Source organism: Phoca vitulina, unplaced genomic scaffold, assembly GCF_004348235.1.
Source record: "Phoca vitulina isolate PV1807 unplaced genomic scaffold, GSC_HSeal_1.0 scaffold2, whole genome shotgun sequence".
NCBI lineage: Eukaryota > Metazoa > Chordata > Mammalia > Carnivora > Phocidae > Phoca > Phoca vitulina.
The window spans coordinates 8,038,600-8,059,533 of record NW_022589705.1 but is presented as its reverse complement, the minus strand read 5'-3'; the positions used below and the strand labels follow the sequence as shown (position 1 = coordinate 8,059,533).

The window sequence follows — 20,934 nt, the reverse complement described above, 5'->3', positions numbered from 1 at the left end:
GATGTCTAGATGTTCAGGAGACAGGTAGGACATGTGGGCCTAAAGCCCAGGAAAGATCTGGGGGAAATACTGACTTGGAAGTGGATGAGAGCACATGGAGTGGGACAAGCAGAAGGGGAAGACAGAACCTGGGAGCACTACATTTTTAGGACTGCTTTGCTGTTCTTTCCACCACCTGAAAGAGCCTTTTGGTTTCTAATCAAAGTAAATAAACACACACATTTTTTTTTTAAAGATTTTAGTTATTTATTTAACAGAGAGAAACACAGTGAGAGAGGGAACACAAGCAGGGGGAGTGGGAGAGGGAGAAGCAGGCTTCCCGCCGAGCAGGGAGCCCGATGCGGGGCTCGATCCCAGGACCCTGGGATCATGACCTGAGCCAAAGGCAGACACTTAACGACTGAGCCACCCAGGTGCCCCAAGACACACATTTTTATCCATCTGGTTTATTTGCCACTAGCTATTAGTTTTGGATCTGACCCCTTCTTCAGTTACATTACCACTAAAGGAGGTCAGGGAGACAAGTTCAGAGTTTGGGTCAGCAGAGGGTAAGCATGGAGAGGCTAGGAGGGTGGTGGGAGGGGTGGGGCTGAGCCCCTCAGGAGTAACTGCCTGGCCCCCCTAGAGGGATGACGAAGACCGAGATGTCATCCCCGGAACCCAGCTTGTTGTTGGGGAGACGCCAGCCACGGTCCCTGGGGATGCCCCGGGCCCCCAGGACCAGAGCTTGGGCCAGAGCTGTGTACCTGCCAGAAGCACACGTGCACATTTATGTTCCAACATGTATATGGGAAGAGCGATACACAGGCCCTCATGTGGGGCCCCCAGCATTGCTTCCCTTTGCCCCTACCTTCCCCACTGTCACCCCCGCCCCCACCACCATACAAGCCCTACCTGCTGGCGTCATTGGGCTCATAGGCCGACAGCACCCTGTCCACAGTGGCAGCTACCTCCCAGTCACTGGTCACATCCCACAGTCCATCTGTTCCCAGGACTAGCACGTCATCTGGGCAGTGCTCGTACTGCGTCAGGTCATACACTCGTACCTGGCGGGGAGAAGAGAGTGGAGAAGGAGCTGGGGGACAAAGGGACCCTGGGAGAAAGCCAGCCTGGGGCCCCCAGAGGGAAGGTATAGTTGAGGAAGCCCCCATACGGCTCACCTCAGGGAAGCAGGAGAGGAAGGGCTTGATGGCCAGAGTGGAGCTGCAGACCTTGAGGTTGTGGTCTCCCAAGCCCCGGGTCACCCCAATGGTGGCCATCACTCGAGCCTAAAGGGAATGAGTATGGGTGCTGCCACGGCCCTCTCCCAGCCTCTGAAGCTGTGGGCCCTCCCACCCCTGCCCTGGGGTAGAACCTCCACCTCCCTAGACAGGTTGTGGTGGGTCCTCCTGCCCTCTCCCACCTCTACCATGGAGTTTACCTTTTTGCCCTCCCCACAGACCAGAGGAAACCTGAGATCCTCCAGCTCGATCTTTTTGTAGGCCCTGGGGAGGGGGGGAGCAGAGGACGCATCACCCAGGCATCAAAGCCCCTCTCCCTGAGGAGCCATGCCCCTCACACAAACCCCTAAGGACCACATGCCCCCAGCCCCCAGACTGGCCCCGCCTCCAGCTTCCACCTTGCTGCTGGTGAGGGACTGGTTGTGTTGCCATGGGAACGGGCCCCAGCTCTGAAGGAAGTGTTACCAGCCGGTCATGTTCTGGTCCCGGTACAGCATCCTCTGCCCCAGCTCCTTGGGCTGAATTCTGCGGGGGAACTCAAGGTGGGTGAATTCACCACCTAGCAGCTCTGGTTTCAGGAAGCCCTGCGGTTGGGAGTGGCCGGACAGAGCAGAGGGCCAGGGGGGCATTAGGCTTAGAGCACACCCTGCCATACAGATGAGGTTAATTACAGCAGGGCCTTAAATGGGGTTTCTTTACCATGTGCCATGCACTGTTCTAATACGAATAATGTATATGAACTCGCCGAACCTCACGACAACCCTTAAGGCAGGAGCTACTGATGCCACTTAAGGGAACCATCTGCACGTCAAACAATGAGCAAAGGGCTCGAACCAGGATTCAATCCCAGGCAGTCCAGCTCCGGAGTCAGTACTTTAAAGCACTAAACCATACTGCCTCTCAGGGGCCTTGGCTACTTCCTTTCCCCGCCTCTGACTCCACTTCCTTCCTCAGCGGGGGCCACAGTGGGAGCCCTGGAGTAGCCCACGTTCCTTCCTGCTACGTACTCTACCAGCTCAGCCATTGCTGCCGAGCAGAGCGGCCTTCCCAGCGAGCAGCCCGTAAGGAGCGGTCCGGGTGGTGAGGGTGGGGCCACAGGCCACAGAGAGCCACGAGAGTCAACAAAGAACGGGAGCAGGGAGGTTAGTTCCTACTTACAAGCAGCTGAAGACGCTGGCGCTCAGTCTCCGGGGTGAACTCCCGGGACATGGGAATGATTTCACCGTTCCGGACAATGATGGCTCTGCCCAGAGAAAGAAAAGGTTTGGCTGGGCTCTCCTCAGCCCCCTTGTGGAGAATTCCAGAAAGACCAGGGCTTCCCCACAATGACCCTTGGGGTTCCTCACCCAGACCCCCATCTTTCCTCCCCTCGTGGCTATTTCAGGCCATCCCTTATGTCTGTGACCGCTCCTGACACCATCCCTCCCTCCGGTTTTTGATTTGTAACACCCACCACCTCATTCTCTTCTATTCCCCCATCCCAGAGGGTGGCCCCCTACCCCCTCCCCATACCTGCTGTCCCCTGCATTGGCCACATACACCTTGCCTAGCAAGTAGACCACAACCAGTGCACAGCAGCCCCCCTCCACTTGGTGGCCACGCCGCTCCCGGGCCATCTGCTCATCCTGCCATGTGAGGAAGGGTCAGAGGGGGTGAATGAAGAACAGGTTCCAGGCCCACAACCACTGCCCCCATCTGCAGAAATAAACTGGCCCAGCCAAGCCACACTGGAGGAGGGGAGGGCAGACATGGGTATAACTCCCCCTTCCCTCCCTCTGAACCAAGCTCTGCTCAGGCCCTCAAAGGTGTTGTGGGTACTCAGGGCCCCTTAGGCTATTTGATTCCCATACAGAGTTGACCAGAGTATCTGCCTAGCAGGCTCCTGCCCGGGGACCACCCACTCACCATGAACTGGAAGGCATTCTCTATGGCCCCCACTACCAGGCTCTCATGGGTCACTTCCTTCTGTGAAGACCAGCAGGACTGAGGACCAACCACGTGAGAAGAATCAGAGGAACCTGGGGCTCCTGGGGTAGACGGGAGGCAGAGGGGAGGTGGCGAGGGGTCCTGGAGTATCTCTACCAGGTCCTTTAGCTGCTCCCGGATGTGGCGGTGCAGAAGCCTGGAGGCCATTTCGGCAGCTCCGCCCCCTGCATGCCCATCAAACAGGCCCCAGTAGTAGAAGCAGAGTCCCTGGTGGAGGAAAAGTTGGAGGTGAATGAGGGAGTGTGTGTGTGTGTGTGTGTGTGTGTGTGTGTGTGTGTGTGTGATACAAGGAGAAGAGTAAGACTCTAGGCAACCATACAAACATCAGAGAGGAGGTCAGAGTTTGGTATGAAAGGCAAATTAGATTTATTCACTCATTTACCAAGGGCCTATTATGTGTCAGAAAGTAAAGCATCAAAAAAAGCCAAACTCGGAGGATAAAAGATACAAAAATAAACATTGGCAATGAATTAAATCATCCATAAATACAGGAGCACCTACATTCTAACTGGTAAATGGAACATTTATACTGACATTCTAACTGGTCAATGTCAGTTCTGTGCCAGAGGTAGAAGCTTCTGTGCCAGAGGTAGAAAGCTAGTTGGGTGAGGAGTTAGGTCTGAGATTTAAAACTGGATGCCTAGAATCCGCGGGGAGAGGTGTCATCATCTCTGGAGGCGAGGGAAGGGGGTGGGGACTTACCTGGCCTTGGCTAGGCTCCCTAGGCGCCCCTGAAACACTCCTCCGACCTTCCACATACACCACCTCACAGCAAGCCTGGTCCTCATTGTGCCGACTTTTGCCAGCGTTGATGACCCTGCCAGGCCAGAGTGACCACATCAGGTTGGACACCAGGCCAGGTCCCGGAATAACCCCCACCTTAGACACACACACCCTCTCTAGCCTGCTGGCCAAACCGAGAAAGGTCATAGCCACCTGGGATCCAGGCCAGAAAGAGGAGGAGAAGGGAAGCAGGGAAGGCACAAGGAAGACCGTCTGGGCGTCAGGCCCCACCACCTCACAGAAAGGCCAGCAGCAGCTCGTTCCTGCCTCGGTTTCCCGGTCCCTGGCAAAGGGCGCACCCCCACGGGCTGCTGGGGAAGGGGCTGGGCAGGGGCAGCAGGAGATCTTAACCACCCTGCTTGCCAAGACCCTCCATCCCACCCTGGAGCCTAATCAACTTTTCTAGTGCCTCGTCCACAGCACCCCACCCTCATGGGCACACCCACCTTTATCTTAAAATCATCCAGTGAAAGTTTCTGCGGCTTTGGCAGTGAGGAAGTGCTCCAGCCCAGACAGGGAAACAGGAATTGAAATAGGGTAGGGGTGGAAGCCCACCTGGACTGCGCAGGAGCCACAGAACCACCAACTCTTCTCAAACAGAAAGCTAAAGGAGCTAGTGGTGGGGCCCGGGGTCTACCAGCCACCACCCTCAGCGACCTCAGCGCCCCCATCTCCCTCAGTGCTCTGCTTTCCCAGTAGATACATTAAAAATACACGCGGCCTGGGGGTCAGCCGGCGGCTCCCCACTACGACCGGGCGTCCACTTCTTTGCCAGGCCAGTGCCATGCCCTCCCTCCGAGAGGCATTCAAAGGGGACCCTCCTGCTTCCCCGGGCGGCCCCCTCCCTCGCCCCTGGGGAAGCCGGAGGCCGCCTGGTGTCGCGGGCTATTTCTGGGTGTGGAGGGGGAGGGGAACGGTAAGAGGGACAGAGAACTGGGGCGCTGGGGTCGGGAAGCCCAGGAGCGAGTCTCTCCAGCCGCCATCTCCTCTATTAAAAGGGCACCCCCCCCTCCTTGAAACCCCGCCTCCCTTAGCCATTAAACTGCCGGGCCCCGACTGAGAACTGGCCAACTCATCCTCCACGGGGCCCTCCACCCTCCGGGCTCTGGAAGGGAACAAGGTCCTGAGGCGCCGCGGGTGAGGGTAGTCAACGAGCTGAAAGGTCCTGAGGAAGACTGCACCGACTTGAGAAAGGGCTTAAGGGGGCGGGGGAGGGGGGCGCTGCGGCCCGAAGCCCAAAGGAAAGCAAAGGTCCTGGGAGAAGGGAACTCCTCGCGCCGAGCACCGCGAGGGGCACGCAGCCCAGCGCCGGGGATGCCCAGCTGGGGAAGGGGATGGGGGCTGGGGGTCCCATCCTGCCCAGGGTCTTCCCGGGGGCGCTCACTCGGCGTAGCCCGTGCTCCAGGGCAGGCGACGGCCGGTGTCCGGGGGGCTTTGCACAGCCCGGCCAGCGTGGTCGTCGGCGCGTCGCAGCCCCCCTGGGCTCAGCTGCAGGAAGGTCGGTCGGGAGAAGCTCACTCGAGCCTCTACCGTCTTCGCCGGCGCTGTGCTCCCAGCCCTCGCCGGAGGGCTCCTGGGCGCTTCTGGAGGAGCGGCGGTCTGCGCCAAGGGCGCGTTGGGCAGATCTGGGGACTTGGGGCGCGGAGGCGGGGCGCCCCCAGAGCTCACCAGGTGCGCCACGGCCGAGCGCACCCGGTTTAGCATGCTGCCTCCCTGCCCCGCCCTCGGCCGTGGCCCCGCCCCGAGGCGGGCCCCGCCCCCTAGGGCGCGCGGTGGGCGGTGCTCGCTCCTGCGGGCTCTTCCCGTCCATTGGCTCTGGGCGGGCAGGGCGGGTCGCGGCAAAACTTCCTCCTGTTCTGGGCCGCCCCCGGCACCGCCCCACCAGCTCGCTGCTCCTTCCCGCCGCGTGCAGGCTTCGCTCCGCCTCAGTTTCTTTGGGGAAGAAGGGTCTGCTGTTGTGGGAAGAGGACCGAGGGAAGCACATCCTATTTCATACGTGCTCTAGATGAGACATCAGCTAGACCTTCCCCATTGTGACAGGGGGGCGGAGGTGGTGTCTCCTCGCCCGCGGTTCAGCCAGCCTGCCCGGAGGGTGATGGAGCTGGTGACTTCAGAGCGAAACCAGCAGCTTCCGCCACCGCTGGGTGTGAGGCACCTGGTGTGACAATACCTCTGGCTGAGGCTGCTGGAGTGAGGGCGAGGGGCTGGTGCTGGGTGTGCTGTGGGGGTGCTGAGGACGCGGGCTGGAGCCGACCATCCTGAATTAGGGAGCCGGGGTAAGTTCTTGGGCTCCTGACGGCGCTGTTCCCCACCGACGACCACCTCTAGATCTGGGAGAGTGGTTGCCACTCTGACTCCACTTTCCTTCTCAGGACCCAATTTCCCCCCACATTTAGGCCTCCCCTGACCACAGCAGGGCTAGTTAATAAGGATAACAACAGTAACTGTTCGGACTTACTATATAGTAGGCCCGCTACAAAGCACTTAACATATATTAGACCATTTATACCAAACAGCAGCCCTTCAAGGTGGGTTTTATGTTCTTTTTACCGATGACGCGCCTGTCATTTTACAGGACTTGCCGCAAGAGGTCACACAGCCAACGAGAGACTCACACCCGTGCCAGTCCCCAAACGCCCAAACTCCGTTCTGTCTGATGAGCCAAGCTGATTTGTCGGGATCGTGGAGGAGGGGCTAAGGAGGAGGTGAATGGCAGAGAGAAGAGTGAGGGTTACCCCTCTTTGACCTTCCTCCTCTGAAGGCAGAGGCTAAGCCTGCAGGCTGAACAAGATCCGTAGGCACCGCCAGGGGGAGACAGAGGCCAGGCTAAGCGCTTGCTTGTAAGGGAAAAGTGGTGCTGAGTCCAAAGAGACCTGTTCCTAAGGCAGCTATCAGGGAATTGATCAGTACATCTCCAGAGACACCTCCTACCCCATGCACTGTCCAAATGGGGACAAGGCCCTGTGGCCCTAATGCGAGTCAGGGTAGCCCTCAGGAACCACTGGCACCGAGTTCATGGTTGGGACTCCATCTCTGGGCTCTGTGGGCAGAATGCTCCCTGAACATAACCTTCTCTGTTCCTGAGCTAAAATGTGCCCCCAGAAGGGGTGGCTTTCCTCGCCGCTTCCGAATAAAAATCTCACACTGGTCATTCAGGTATTTTTTTTTAAATATTTATTTATTTATTTATTTGAGACAGAGAGAGAGAGCATGAGCTGGGGGGAGGGGAGGTGCAGAGAGAGAGGGAGAAGCAGACTCCCCACTGAGCAGAGAGCCCAATGCCCAGCTTGATCCCAGGACCCTGAGATCATGACCTGAGCCAAAGGCAGATGCTTAACCGAATGAGCCACTCAGGTGACCCTTTGTTCAGGTCTTTAGGCTTGCTGTAATTATACCTACACTTCGGGCAGTGACAGCCAGAAAAATAGAAGTCACAAGAAAAGAAAAACAAATCAGATCCAAAGGCCCATAGAGTGGCAAAGGCAAACGGAGGTAAAGACCATGCTGCTGCTATGGGTATTTCCCTCCTGTTTAAGAAAAACTGGAACCAGCTCTCAGATAAATGGCATAAACAACAACAGCAAGCCAAGACTGATGAAAAAATATAACATTCTGGCTATTTTTATTACTCAGTGTTTCTGGGGCAGTTGGCTTACCACTTCTCTGTGTCACCCTGCTCCCTAATACCTGCTCTTCACAGCACCCACCAGCCACAGAGCCAGGACAGAAAGATCCCTAGCTCCAGCACCAGATGGTCAGTGGGGATGTCAACAGCAAATAAAAGACAATTTTTAGATTTTATTTAATTTGTATTTAAACTTAAATAACCACATACGACTAGTGGCTATCCTACTGGATAGTGCAGTTCTAGAATCTTCAAGACTCCAAACCCTTGGGGTTCTTGGCAATCCCTCCCCACACGCAGCCCCCTCCCACCCCAGAAGCCACAAGGCGGAGAGTTTTGAGGGACCTCTTTGGGTTAGCCCGGCCTGCACCAGGGAGACGTTCACCCGGACTGCGGACAGCACGGCGGGACCGGCAGGCGTCTCCTCGCTCTTCTGGCCTCGGCCGCCAGGGGCCGCAGCGCGCGTCTGTGCCCGCCCGCCCCGCCGAGCGCACTGCGCGGCGCCCGGAGCTGTCCGGGAGGAGGCGGCGGGGGCTGGCGGAGCGGGGACGGCCCCCGGCGACAGGGAGGCGGCGGCGGCTGCGCGCTCCCTGGCCTGCCGGCGGGAGCCTCAGAAACACCCCGACTGAGCCTTGCAGAGCTGGCCGGGCGGGCCAGGAGTTCCCCGTGCCCAGAGCGGGGTCGGGCAAGACAGTGATGCCAGTTTGGCCGAAGCCCCGCCGCCTCAGGGAGCCGGCGGCAACTTGGTGAGGGACACGGGGCTCCTGACTTGACAGCACCCGAGCCGGCTGCTCCCGCCTGAAGTCCGCCTTTCGGAGTCTTGGTGCGGGACTCAGAGGCAAGTGGGCACCGCCGTGGGGCGGGTGGATCCTGGGGCTGGGGGCTCAGAAATTTGGAGCAGTGAGTGGGCGCCAGAGGGGGCCGGGAGAAGGCAGGGAAACTTAAAGCTTCTCGCGGTCCACATCCTCAACTCCACGCTGGTATGCTGGCTGCTAACTCAGCTTCCCCATACCTTGCATCTAGGTTTGGGGAAAATAGACTGGTAAACTGAGGCAGGAGTGTGGAACCCCAGAACAAACCCCAGAAGCTTCCTTTTCCCCTTCTCCCTGAGGGAGGGAATAGAATGCCTGAGGACTCAGCCCAAAAGCACACCCCCCATTTTTTGGGTCTTGGGGTTCATGGGAGAGCTGGGTTGGCGGGTGTGGCAGCTCAGAGGGAAAAGGGATGAGGACTGCCTGAGAGAAGACAAAGCTGTATTTGAAATGATCAAAATGAAGGTTCCTGAAGGGGACAGGGAGAGGAGATACCTACTCAGAAAAGAGATACATCTAGAAGGCTGGGAAGCTCTTGCCCGTGGAACACTCCCATCTGTGGGGTATTGGCACCACTTCCTGCATCTGTCCGCCTAGTCCTCTCTGGGCCCCACCATCCTACCTGCTTCATGCTTCAGCTCTACCTCCCTTTGGAGGCTGAGGGAAGAGAGGTCGTCGGGAGAAATGGAGAAGCTGTTGGGCTAGGGCCCCTGAGGCTAGGGACCGGGAGGCACCCCATTCTAGCCCTCCGGAATGGAAATGGGGGTGAGGGTGGCAGAATGGAGCCAGCTCTGCTCCAGTCCGGGACACAGGTGCAGTGGGGATAGGAGGTGGAGGCAAAAGGATTCAAGACCTTAGGGTCTTTTCCAGGGGCCTCTTGGAGCAGCATTTTGTCAGATCCTGCTCAGGAATCCTTCCCCTGGCCTTCAGCTCCCTCCCAAGGCCAGAACCCTGATAGCGTGGATTACTAGACACGTCCCCACTATCGGCCCTGCTTCACTCCTGGGACAGAGGAATCCTCAGGCTACTCTTCCCGGGCTAGCTGCCCTGTGTGTTCGCAGAGTCTGCAAGGCAGAGGACAGTCTCCGCCCCCCACCCTGCACCTTGAAGAACAGCTTCAGAATTGGGCTCTACTCCATTGTACCTTTTGTCCTCACCCAGGCTCTCCCTCACCTCCTGCAGGGCCATGGACTCCCTCTGTCCCTGGCAACCCCCCAAGAATCTTTCCTACTTGTCTAGGTGGGGTGAATCTGAGGCCTGTGGATGAACAGACAGAAGCTGAAAGATCCCCAAAAAGGTGAGTGAGGAGAAAGCTGAAGGGGTGACAGTTGAGGGCGGGTGGTGGTGACAGAGATCAAGCACCCTATCCAAGGTCCCGGCATTTGGTTTGGTCTCTGGTGTTCCCAGGACTGCTGATGCCTGAGGGACTCCAGCGATGTCCCAAGGGGCCAGTCGTGCAGCCGAGGAGGGGTGGTCCAGACTCCTGGTATGCCCGGGCAGCCCCCTGCTGCTCTCTGCCTCTGCTTCCTTGGAATCCCCTCTGTTTCTAGCTCGTCCTCTGAGATAGATGGGAGGCCTGACCCATCAAGGATAGAGGAAGAGAACCGAGGAGAAACCAAAGTAGTGGGGTAGGAATAGGACAGGCTTCTGGGCTCTGGGCTCTGCCACCCACGTGTCCCTGGCCTGGGGCAGTCATTTGACTTCTCTTAGCCCTGGTGTCGTTTCTTCTTTTCTAAATTTAAATTTGTTAAAATTGAATTGGTATTACATTCCTATAGTTCAGTTCAACCCTCCTCCCCCCAATAAAAAGCAACAGGGAGAAAGATTAAGTCTCCCTTCTACCCCCATCTCTGAGTGAACCGGTTCCCCTTCTTGGTGGCAATCAATGTTACTAGGTTTTCTTTGGTACATTTTCCAGAGCTAGCTTATGCATATTTAAGCAACATATATAATCCCTCCCTTTTACGCATTTTCTACACACCATCCTGCACTTTGTGTTTGTTTGTTTGTTTTCCCCTTAATGGTGGCTTATCGTTAGAGATCTTTGCACGCCTCAGTACGTAAAGCATTTCCTCCTTCTATTTTACAGCGGCCTGGATGTAACTGCATTTGCACAGATGCTCCACGGATGTATTTAGCCAGTCCTTTATTGGTGCTTGTTTAAGTTGTCGCCAGGCTTTCTGAGGATCAGTTTGCTCATCTGTGGGTACAAATAATCCCACTTTGTAGGACAGTTGTGAGGGCCGCAAGAGCACGTATGTGATGTGCCTGGGTCAAGTGCTCAACAAATGGGGGTCAGCAGTATTGTTCCTCCCGTGGCACAGCCCTCCAAGGGACCATGTTGGGTTCATCCTTCAAGACCCTCTTAGGGGGCGCCTGGCTGGCTCAGTCGTTAAGCATCTGCCTTCGGCTTAGGTCATGATCCCAGGGTCCTGGGATCGAGCCCCACATCGGGCTCCCTGCTCAGCGGGAAGCCTGCTTCTCCCTCTCCCACTCCCCCTGCTTGTATTCCCTCTCTCGCTGTCTCTCTGTGTCAAATAAATGAATAAAATCTTAAAAAAAAAAAAAAGACCCTCTTAAATGGCATCTCCCCTACAAAGCTGTCTGTGACTTTCCCGACCGGGCAGTCTCCCTGCTCCCTTTCCTACCACGGCACTCACCACTTTGTATGGTGAGCTTGTGCCAGGCGGAGAGCCCCTAGGGATGAGGTGTGCATCCTGCCCACCTCTGGGCCTCCCAGAGCTCATGGTGCTGGGGCCGGGTGCTGGGGAGCTCCTGCTCAGCCTTGAGCCGGCTGTGTGCTTCTCTCGGCAGGATGCGTGAGAGGACCTCTCAGAACTGGAGTATGGGCCACTGGCTGCTGGTACTTTCCCTGGCCTGCCTGTGGACCCGCCTTGCCTCAGCTTCCTTGCAGCCGCCAACTACCACAGGTTTGGGCGAGGAGGCAGAGGCTGGGGGAGGGTTTCCCGGGATGCCGGCAGAGCTGGGCACCGCCCCACCCCATTCCACAGCAGGCAGATCTCCAAGGCCAGGTAAAATGCAGATTCTAGGGGTTCTGGCTCCTTCTCTGTTTTTCACCCAGGAAAATCTGCCCCCCTCTGTGATCCCAGGCCAGAGAAGGTGTGGGCAGACCTGTGGCTCACCTTTCCTTCCAGGCCAGAAGGTGTTCTGCAGGGAGAGAGGCCCTGGGGTGGAGGCTTAAGTCTAGCCTCCTGGCCTAATTCTGTGGTTTTCCTTCTGGGATGGCTAAAGCCTGTGTAAGCGGATGATCCTCCCCACGCAATGTAAGCCCCCAGGGCCCTTGCCCTCACCCGGAAGAGGCCAGAGGAAGTGGGGCCTGGTGGGGAATTCCACCTTTTTTCTGCTCAAGGGCCAGGCTCTGCCAAAGAGGGATGAGCGTGGCCTAACTGGGGCAGAAGGAAGGATAGGGCGCAGGAGGATTTCGTTTCCTCCTCCTCCCCTGCAGTTGGCCATCCTTTGAACACCCCGCCCCTTGGCTGGGAGGAGGGCCCAAGAACAAGCAGGGCAGGTGGGAGGGGAGCAGGGCTGCCGGGCCTTGTGGGCTGGGCCCCTGACCTTGTCTGGTCGCTCCAGTCCTGGTGAAACAGGGCACCTGCGAGGTGATTGCTGCTCATCGCTGCTGCAACCGGAACCGCATCGAGGAGCGCTCCCAGACTGTCCAGTGCTCTTGCTTTTCTGGCCAGGTGGCCGGCACCACGCGGGCAAAGCCCTCCTGCGTGGACGGTGAGTGAGAGGCCGGGCCCCGGCGGGGAGGGCCCAATCACAGAGATAAGAAGGTCTGTCCAGGCCGCACCATCTGCTCGGGATGCAATTTCATACCAGCCCAGGGCTTTCAGGATCAGTCTCAAATGATGGGTAACCTCTGCGGGGAGGAGGGCAGATGGGGACCATCCCCGCTTCATAGATAAGGAGAGGTCCTGATCTGCGCCTGCCCTCCCTCTTATCCGCACTCCCTGCCTAGCGCTAGACATTCTGTCACTCGAATCTTCTCTCCCAAACATGGCGTCAGACGTTGACCTCTTCACTTCCTGCTCCTCCACCGGCCTCTTACACGCACCCCCCTCTCATTCTTCGGTGGCCTCCACGTGGACACACATATGTCACTCACACCCACCTCTCTCACGATCCCACCCATGCTCGTGAGCTCACACTCACGTGGCAGGACTATAAACGTGCCCGCTTGTGCTCACGCGCATGCCTGCTTTGCACTCCTAGCCTGGGGTGCGCACTTGCTCACATACACCAGGTGGGAATGTTGAAGATCGTACCCCTCTGCTGACCGGAGGGCTCCTTCGAGAACTTGCCCTGCCTTCTCCCCGTGCTGTCTTTGGTGATGTACAGAGATCAGTGGGATCGAATGTGATATGGTGTGTGCCTCAGCCTCAGCCCGAGACTGCCTTTCTGGGCAGCCAGGAGTCAGGGAAGACAGGGGAATGCAGGACCCAAAGCCAGTGGTGTGCAAACTCGCCCTTCATTCTGCACGGACTTCCTGCCCTTGACTGCACTCTGTCCTCGAGGACAGCTTAGAGCTGCCCTCACTGCCCCCTGCTCCCACAGCCTCCATTGTCCTGCAGAAGTGGTGGTGTCAGATGGAGCCCTGCCTGCCGGGGGAGGAGTGCAAAGTGCTCCCGGATCTGTCAGGATGGAGCTGCAGCAGCGGACACAAAGTCAAAACCACCAAGGTATCCGGGGATGGCCACTCCATCCCACCCTACTCTTCCCCCTTCACATGGGGTGGGACAGAGGGGGGCACAGGAGCCGGGGGGTCTAGGAGATCCATGTCCCAAGGTAAGATCCATGACTACGTGGGCACATGCCTGGCTGGACAGTCCCTCTGGACTGTCTCCACTCTGGGGACCGGAGTTAGGGCCTCAGGATTTGAAATCTGATGTGTCCTGGGCTAATCCCTGATGCTCCATATGCCTTGGTTTCCTCTTCTCCCTAGGGTGAGTTTGTCTCCCAGAAAATGCCAGGTCCATAAGAACAAGGTAGAGAATTGGGAAATGGTCCAGATAATTTGGAGGGGCATCTGTGCCGGGGGGCAGGGGGGAGCCACTCCGCCCACCCACCCCTGCCTCAGACCCCGCCCCAACCCCCAGGATTAACTCCCTACAGCTCACACCCATCTTCCACTCACTTTATTATCTTATTTCGACGGCACCCAAGAGGATTATTACTTTCATGGTTAGCTGCCTGCCCCAGGGAACAAGGGGTAATTAAAATTTTATCAAACTTGTTAGCAATTCCATGTGTGTCATAGCTAATCAGTGGCATGATTCTGCCATCACCCTTTGAACAGAGGAGTGACACTTGGGGCAAGGCAGAACTCTGCCTCCTGCCCTCCCTTTCCACCACCATACAGAGCAAACAAGCAGACACGTAAACAGAGAAGAGAAGGCAGCCTTCAGGGCTCTGAAGAGAGCCACATATTTGGAGAGCACAGAACAGAAGGAGCTACAGCAAGAAAAAGTGGCGAGCTTCCTATCTGCAAGCAGGCAAGGGAGACAGCCATTCTGAGTGTGGTTAAGACCAGAAAACAGTGAGACCCACCACAGGGCTTGTGACATTTGTCACTGTTTTATAGGTTTGGGTTGGTCGCCCATAGATCGCTGTGCTTGCAGTTTGGGTCACCACTCTGAGGCAAGCAGTGGTGAGGTGTGCTGATTTACATTTGTGTAGGCCAAGCCAGCCAGGCTCTTCCAGTCTGCACTGCTTTAGGGCTAAGGGATCAGCATCAATGACCTTCATATGACCTATATCTCCTGGGGAGTCTTGGGCATTCCCTTCTCCAGCCTTCCCCCATTGCCTGCTCTCTAGGTCACACGATAGTTCTTGGGGTCACGGCCTGGACAGGACAGCTTGACCGAGCCATGGACTGAAGAATGGTATTGTTATCAGCCAACAAAAGTGGAGATTCACTTACCTGGACACACGCCCTGTGCCAAGTGCAGGATCACTCTTTCCAGGGGCATTTCAATTGAGTTGCTCAGCAGATAAGGACGGATCTCCGGCCACATACCTAGTGTTGTGCTGGGTTCTCCTGGGGGACCCAGAAGAAGGTCAAGATACAATTCCTGCCCTTGAGGAATGTCCAGTCAAGTTGGAGAGTTGTTGAAAGACAATTGAGCTAATTGACATTAAAGGTATGGGACTGTGTACAGCTTCTGGACCATACGCTGTGGGCACGTTGGGGGTACGAGGGTGAGACTCCCACAGCCCTTCAGCCACCCCCTCACCACAAGGCAAGAAGACAAGACGTCACATTCACCACCCACCACCTCCCTCCCTCATGTCAGTCCGAACACCCAGCAAGCTGCCAACATGCCGAAGGAAAACCTCTCCTCCCTGAGAGACCAACTATATCTCATTTGCTTGGGACTGGGTTGACTTGGGGAAGGAAAGCCGACGTGAAGCCAGACAACTTTCCAGCAAAGCTCTGCGGAGGTGTGGCCTAGTTTGGGCTATTCATTGGGAATGGGATGGACAGGACCTTAAAATCGCCCCCATCCAAGGACCTCAGGTTTTTGTTTATTTGCTTATTTTAACAGATGAGGAAGCTGAGTCCCAAAGAGGTAAGATGACTTGCCCCAGATCTTCCAGTTTGGGCTTCCAAATCTCTAAGGCCTTTGGCTTAACCTGGATATGGGATTCAACTTGGGCCTTCCGTATTATTTGTAGCTCAAGAACAGGAACCTGCAAAGGACTGGCAGGATAGCAGCAACATTTTTCTTGGGAGACTCTAGAACAGGTCCCTGTTACCTGAAGTAATCCGGAATACTTATATGCCAGCATGTGGGACCACTGGATCTCTACTCTGCCCTCAGCCCCCCAAATTACTACCAGGCCCCATGACAGCCAGAGATCACTCACCCCAGTTACACCCGGGGCGCTCTGAGCTGGAAGCTCCATTGTGTCTAGTCTGACACATCTCTTCCCGAGTGCTTAAGCTGAATGGAACTCTCAGAAGCTCTGGCTCCAGGAGAGGCTCTGGGTGGAGTCCAGAGCTGGTCACAGTCCTCTCCCTTCCAAGGCCCTCCTGGGTAGTAGGGGAGGCCTTGCAGGGCTGGATGGAGCCTCTGTCCAGGATTGAGGGTTGGCAGAGTCAGACCGACACAGGCTTCAGGGACTCAGAGACAGGGGCTAGTTGGATATCTCATCAGTAAAAGAATTATAGGCTCAGTGACTGCTAGGATCAGCTGGGATCAGCTGGGATCACCAGGATCACAGGATGTGTGTGGAGGGTGTGGAGCCTGAAGGGAGGGGTATCAGTAGAGACCACCAGGACAATGCTGAATTCTGACACACAACCCCCCCCCCATGATTGGCTGAGGCTGAATCTCAGCCCCTCCCTGGTTCTTTCTCTTCTTCCCCAAGCAGCGGAACCAAGATTGTTCACCCCACTCGAAGATTTTTCTTCTTGTTTTTGTTTAGTTCTGGTTTGGGTAATGGGGGGGGAAATAATGCCAGCTTCTCACTCGATTGTAAATATCAGAACTCTGCCAACTTTGAATCTCTGCACACAGTGGGGTCAGGGAGTGGGGCAGTCAAGGAGTAGGTCAGAGGTTGTCATCTCTTTCTCTTCCTTTAAGACTGCAGAATGGACAAAGGGGTTTGGCAAACTTTCTGGAAAGGGCCAGGTAGCAATGATTTTAGGCTTTACAGGCCATATACAATCTCTGACATGTTTTTCTTTGTTGTTGTGTTTTGTTTTATTTTGTTTTTTAAAAAAGCCTTTTAAAAATGTAACAACCATTCTTAGCTCCAGGGCTGTACAAAACCAGACCCCAGGCTGTTTTTGGAAGGTTGCCAGTCCCAGTGAACCTTTGAAGGCAGGCCTTCTATGCAGGTTGGGGCTGCCTCCCAGCCTGCCAGCCTCCCAGCCTCCTGGCCTGCCTTCAGTGCAGTGGGAACCTGAGTGTGAGGGCTGGGTTGGGTTTTGTTTTCCTTCTAATGCTCCTTGAGAGATTGGTGAGTGAATTATTTAGGCTACAAATGAGGCAGCTTTAGCAGAGTCAGACAATAAAGGCCTGCTCTCCTGAAGGCCAGGATGTGGGCTTCTCCACTCCCTCCCCATCCCTTGAGACTGTGTCCAAGAAAGCGGGGGAGGGTGCCAGCCCCCTGCCCATCTGCTGCATCCACGAGCCGCTGGGCTATGAGCTGGGGGCGCCTGAGAGAGTGGGGATGATGCTGTATAAATTCCCCCCACGGCCCCCACCTCAGCTGCCAACCACCACCAGCCCCTGCCTCAGCCAGAGTCCTGGTTCCCTGATCCTCCCTGAGGTCTCTCACCTCTGCTTGCAGAGAAAGCCTCTTTCCTCTGGCACATGCTGGAATTTGCTTCCATTTCCTCATGACCTACTCATACATTTATTTGGTGGGCTTTGAGAGGTGTCCTTTATGTGGCCAGGAGAGCTCCATACAACACAGGAGGGTCTGGTGGAGAAGAGAAAGCCTCCTACCTCCAACCGTAGCTCCCTAGGGTCCTGTTTCCAACGAGTCAATATTTGTGCCCATTTTGTAGCTACTTCAATGGCAGTTTAGGAACGCAAATTAATTTTCCTGGAGCATAGGGGTCCTGGAGTCATTTGTCAGTGGGCTGGGTTCTCAGATTCTCTCAGGTTAGCTGGTATCTCCACCCCCTCAGCTGTGAAGGTTGCCAAGTACCAGAGATCATGTGGTTAATTTCTGTGACCTCCTGGCAGTTTCATTAAGGTCTGTGAGTGACACTGTAATTAATGGCCCCTGACAGCTGCCTCAAGTTGAGGCTGCAGCTTCCTAAAATCACAAGCTTAGAGCTAGAAGGGATTTTAGAGATCAGTTAGCCAACTCTCTCATTTGACAGATGAGGAAAGGGAAGCTCAGAGAGGTTAGGTGATTGGCTCAAAGTCACACAGCAAGGTGGTGGTATGTCCTACCTAGTGATCCAGATGAGTGTTCTTTGCTGTACATTGCCTCTGTACTCCAATACAGATGAGGAACCTGAATGAAACCAGGATTTTTAGCAAGGATGGATGTGAAAGAGTCTCATTCTAAAATCTCCAAACCCCGTGGGTGCAAGGGGACAGAATGAAGAAGAATGAGAAGCATTTAGGGATATATATGCAGAAAGAGAAAAATAAAGACAAAAAGGAGGGATTGAGAAAACTCGTTCAGAAGAACATCAAAATACCAAAGCACAACACAAAATAATTAGAAGAAAACTGATGCCACACCCAAAACAGTGGATTTTTGTCCTTTCTGAAGGAGATAGAATGGAGCCCCTATCAACGTTTGGAAGACCTGTGAAGCCAGTTTTGATGGCTTCTGTCTTCTTTAGATTCTAGTGTGGGGGTCGGCAAACTAAGGCCCATGGGCTGAATCTGGCTCACTGACTGTTTTTGCAAATAAAGTTTTATTGCAACATAACTGTACTCATTGGTTTGTTATTGTCTAGGACTACTTCCCTGCTGGGACAGCAGTTGAGTCACTGTAAAGAGACCATAAGGCCCACAAGGCCTGAAATATTTACTATCAGACCCTTTCTAGAAAACTTTTGCCAATCCCTGCCCTCGTGTTTAAATTGAACCTTTCTCAGTATGTGCCTACAATCTGGAAAATGATGACTCGACGCTGTATTTCTGGGTTTGGAATTTCTTGGAGGCCGTGCCTGTGTTGGGAAACTAACAACCAAAGGAATGAAGACATAAAGACTAGGAGGCCAAGAGAAAGATTTGAAGCAGATAAATGCTTCCTTAATACGTTATCGCACCCCAGATCAGCTCAGTTTATTTTTGCCAAGTTCATGTAACTTCTACTTTTAAACACAAGGAAAGTAACTGCGTGTGCACCTCTGAGTAAAGATGTGACTGTATACACACATGCTGCTGGTGTTTCTGTGCATCTGTGGGTTTGAGTATCTCCATGCCCACAAACAAGGCTAATATTCACAATATAGAAACGCCCGATTAGCACAGAGACTGACTAATCAAGACAGAGGCCAGCCTGGATGTCAGACCAGGGCGCACTGGCTACCCGGGGCTCAGCGCACGAGGTCACGTTCCCACTCCATCTACTGTGACTGAGATGGGACTTCAGAACAGGAGAGGGCTCATTGCTCTCTTCCCCCACTGTGAACAGCTAAGCTGGTCCCTGACCTCCTGGGACTTGTGATTTGTCACTGAGTGTGGGTTATGGATCTGGGTGTGTGCATGCGTACAGAAGCTACTGGACTCCGATGGCTGTAAACATTGTATTTGGAAGAGACATGTAGATGAGGCATAAGGAGGGCCAGGCAACTACCTTTTAAGCCTTACATGAGGGTACAAACTCCTTTTCAGTCTGGCTTAGGGGGAGAGGGTTCCAACCATTTCAAAGGTGGGATTGATTCACATGTTTGACCATCCACCATCACCTCTGTTAGTGAATGTCTACCTTGTGTCAAGCACCATGTTAGGCTCTTTCTGTAGGTAACAGTATGTTAAATGGAACCTTTCCCATCTCAAAATTTGGGCAGAGGGCCCAAAGGTCAGGAAAAGAAAGATAGGTATCAACTATTCTCAACTACCGCCACATTCTAAATCAAGATGGTGGACTATTTCTGCAGATTTGGAAAAGGGGTGATCAATAGTCCATTACCCACGTCCAGACTGTATAAGAGAGTTCAAGTGGAAAAACAGGTGGTAGTGAAAATCTGTCTGGAGAAGGTTGCCACTCCTCCCTCCCCCAGCCAAGGGGAAGGTTAGGTGTTGATTCTTTCTTACTATACCCTACTTAGGGGGATTACAGAAAAGAACTCCAAGAGCTTGACTTGAATCAATTGGACAGTGGGGCACAGAGGGACTCAGGCCTGAAAATGATCTGGAAGCCAGTGGCTACGGTTTCCTGGCCTGGATAGTGAGCCCAGAGAACTCTCTTGGGAGCAAGCTGCACATCCAGATTTTAGTGGAGCACAGATGTTTGCATGTTTTCTGAGGGCCTATGTGGACTGCCCAAGAAGGCTGCCTGGAAGTGAGAGGTGGCCCCAACTGGCAAAGACTGCCACAAGTCCTGGGGCTGAGAGGGAGTCCCAGATGGCCAGTGGGAGGAGGTAGTGCCCATATCAAGTGGGACATACCAGCAACAGGGCATCTTCCAGAAAACTGGTGACAGTGTTCCAGAAGACAATGCCCAAATCCTGAGATGGAAAAGAGACTTAGAGAAACTCATAGACATGAAACAATTTGCTCACTATCAGGCAGCTAATACATGGCGTGTGGTGGTTTTGTACTGTGTTGATTTGGGTAAGCTGAAACTATATTTCCCAGAGTTCTCCTCCCTAGAGTGCTGAAGTTAGAAGGCAGAGAAGTGCATCAGTGGCAATTATTCTCTGAAGGTTGTCATGGTTAGAGGTGCCAGCAGGTCCCAGGCTATATACTCACTTTCCCTCACTCCACATCAAACTTTCCCTTTTTCTTTCTCTTTTTTTTTTTTTAAAGTAGGCTCCATGCTCAGCGTGGGGCCCAAAGCGGGGCTTGAACTCATGACCCCGAGATCAAGACCTGAGCTGAGATCAAGAGTTGGATGCTTAACCGAATGAGCCACCCAGGTCACCTCATATCAAGCTTTTCTTAGCAAATCTCAGCCCTTCTGACCAACAGCAACCCCAGGCCAACCTCCAGATACAGAGGCAACAGCCTTCCATGTAAACTCCACCAACTCTCTAGATCCTGCTCTAACAACTGGACATGCCTGATTTCAAAAGGCTGATTAGTATCTTTTCTCTGATCCTCCAACTTCTCCATTCAGCTGCATATTTCCCCAGTTTCTCCAAAAATGTAGAAGGCCTTATTCCTCTAATAAATCCCTTATTACACAACACTGCTACTGTTTCTCCTTTCCTGATCGAACCCTGGTTAACACTATTAGTGTCATTGTCAAATCAATCTCAAATATATTACAGGTAGTAGAAATGATTCCGGAGGAATAGAACCTTAAGGATAGGAATCTTGAGTTAATACGGTTAGATTTAAAGGCATTAATGACCCTATTGCCAAGGGTAAAGGTGACACTGGTGACTATGGCACACAGTCGCAAGACAGGTACATTAATTGTCACCTAAACTCACCTGGAATCAAATACCTATAGAAGGTAAGGCTCTGGGTGACCAAGTAGTTGCTACCACTGAACAATATAATGGAGATAAAGAATACAATAGGGTTAGTCAGCTGCTTCCAAGTGCACTCAAGAACGTGGTGAAAGAAAACTATGAGCTCAGGGCTTTAAATTCCCAACTCAAGACATAGGTAAGGGAGCAGGATTGTTCTGTGATTGCCTTAAAATAAACCTGTATTTCCTGTAGCTGCAGGGTTGAGATTTCTGAAAACCGAACTCAAAGTAGCCAGGTGGCAGTCTCTACTTCCATTTTAATGGAATCATTTTGGTGTCCCCTGCTGGAGACATTCTTGTCTTGGGAATGAATACCTCTAAACCAGCGGTGCCCAAGGCTTTAGGAGTGAGAAGTAGCATTTTG

The 20,934-nt window shown here is 54.2% G+C and overlaps 2 protein-coding genes across 4 annotated transcripts; one reads left to right on the top strand and one right to left on the bottom strand.

Annotated features, from left to right (window-relative positions):
- Positions 1 to 353: 353 nt before the first annotated feature.
- PPM1J (protein phosphatase, Mg2+/Mn2+ dependent 1J) lies at positions 354 to 5,706 on the bottom strand. 3 transcript variants are annotated; one of them, XM_032415795.1, is made up of 10 exons: positions 5,374 to 5,706; positions 3,909 to 4,023; positions 3,126 to 3,413; positions 2,733 to 2,845; positions 2,379 to 2,463; positions 1,686 to 1,804; positions 1,421 to 1,484; positions 1,161 to 1,268; positions 895 to 1,046; positions 354 to 746 (listed from the first exon to the last, which is right to left on the bottom strand). In XM_032415795.1, exons 1-10 carry the CDS (start codon positions 5,691 to 5,693, stop codon positions 599 to 601), a joined length of 1,512 nt encoding a protein of 503 aa, XP_032271686.1. In that variant the 5' UTR covers positions 5,694 to 5,706; the 3' UTR covers positions 354 to 598. The 3 variants fall into 3 exon arrangements, with proteins under 3 accessions (XP_032271686.1, XP_032271694.1, XP_032271703.1); XM_032415803.1 differs by lacking the exons at positions 1,421 to 1,484; positions 1,686 to 1,804; XM_032415812.1 differs by lacking the exons at positions 1,161 to 1,268; positions 1,421 to 1,484; positions 1,686 to 1,804.
- A 2,490-nt stretch (positions 5,707 to 8,196) lies between these two features.
- On the top strand, positions 8,197 to 16,621 carry TAFA3 (TAFA chemokine like family member 3). Its single transcript, XM_032415782.1, has 6 exons — positions 8,197 to 8,452; positions 9,666 to 9,723; positions 11,241 to 11,356; positions 12,021 to 12,170; positions 13,005 to 13,129; positions 14,265 to 16,621. Exons 3-6 carry the CDS (start codon positions 11,242 to 11,244, stop codon positions 14,274 to 14,276), a joined length of 402 nt encoding a protein of 133 aa, XP_032271673.1. The 5' UTR covers positions 8,197 to 8,452; positions 9,666 to 9,723; position 11,241; the 3' UTR covers positions 14,277 to 16,621.
- Positions 16,622 to 20,934: the final 4,313 nt, after the last annotated feature.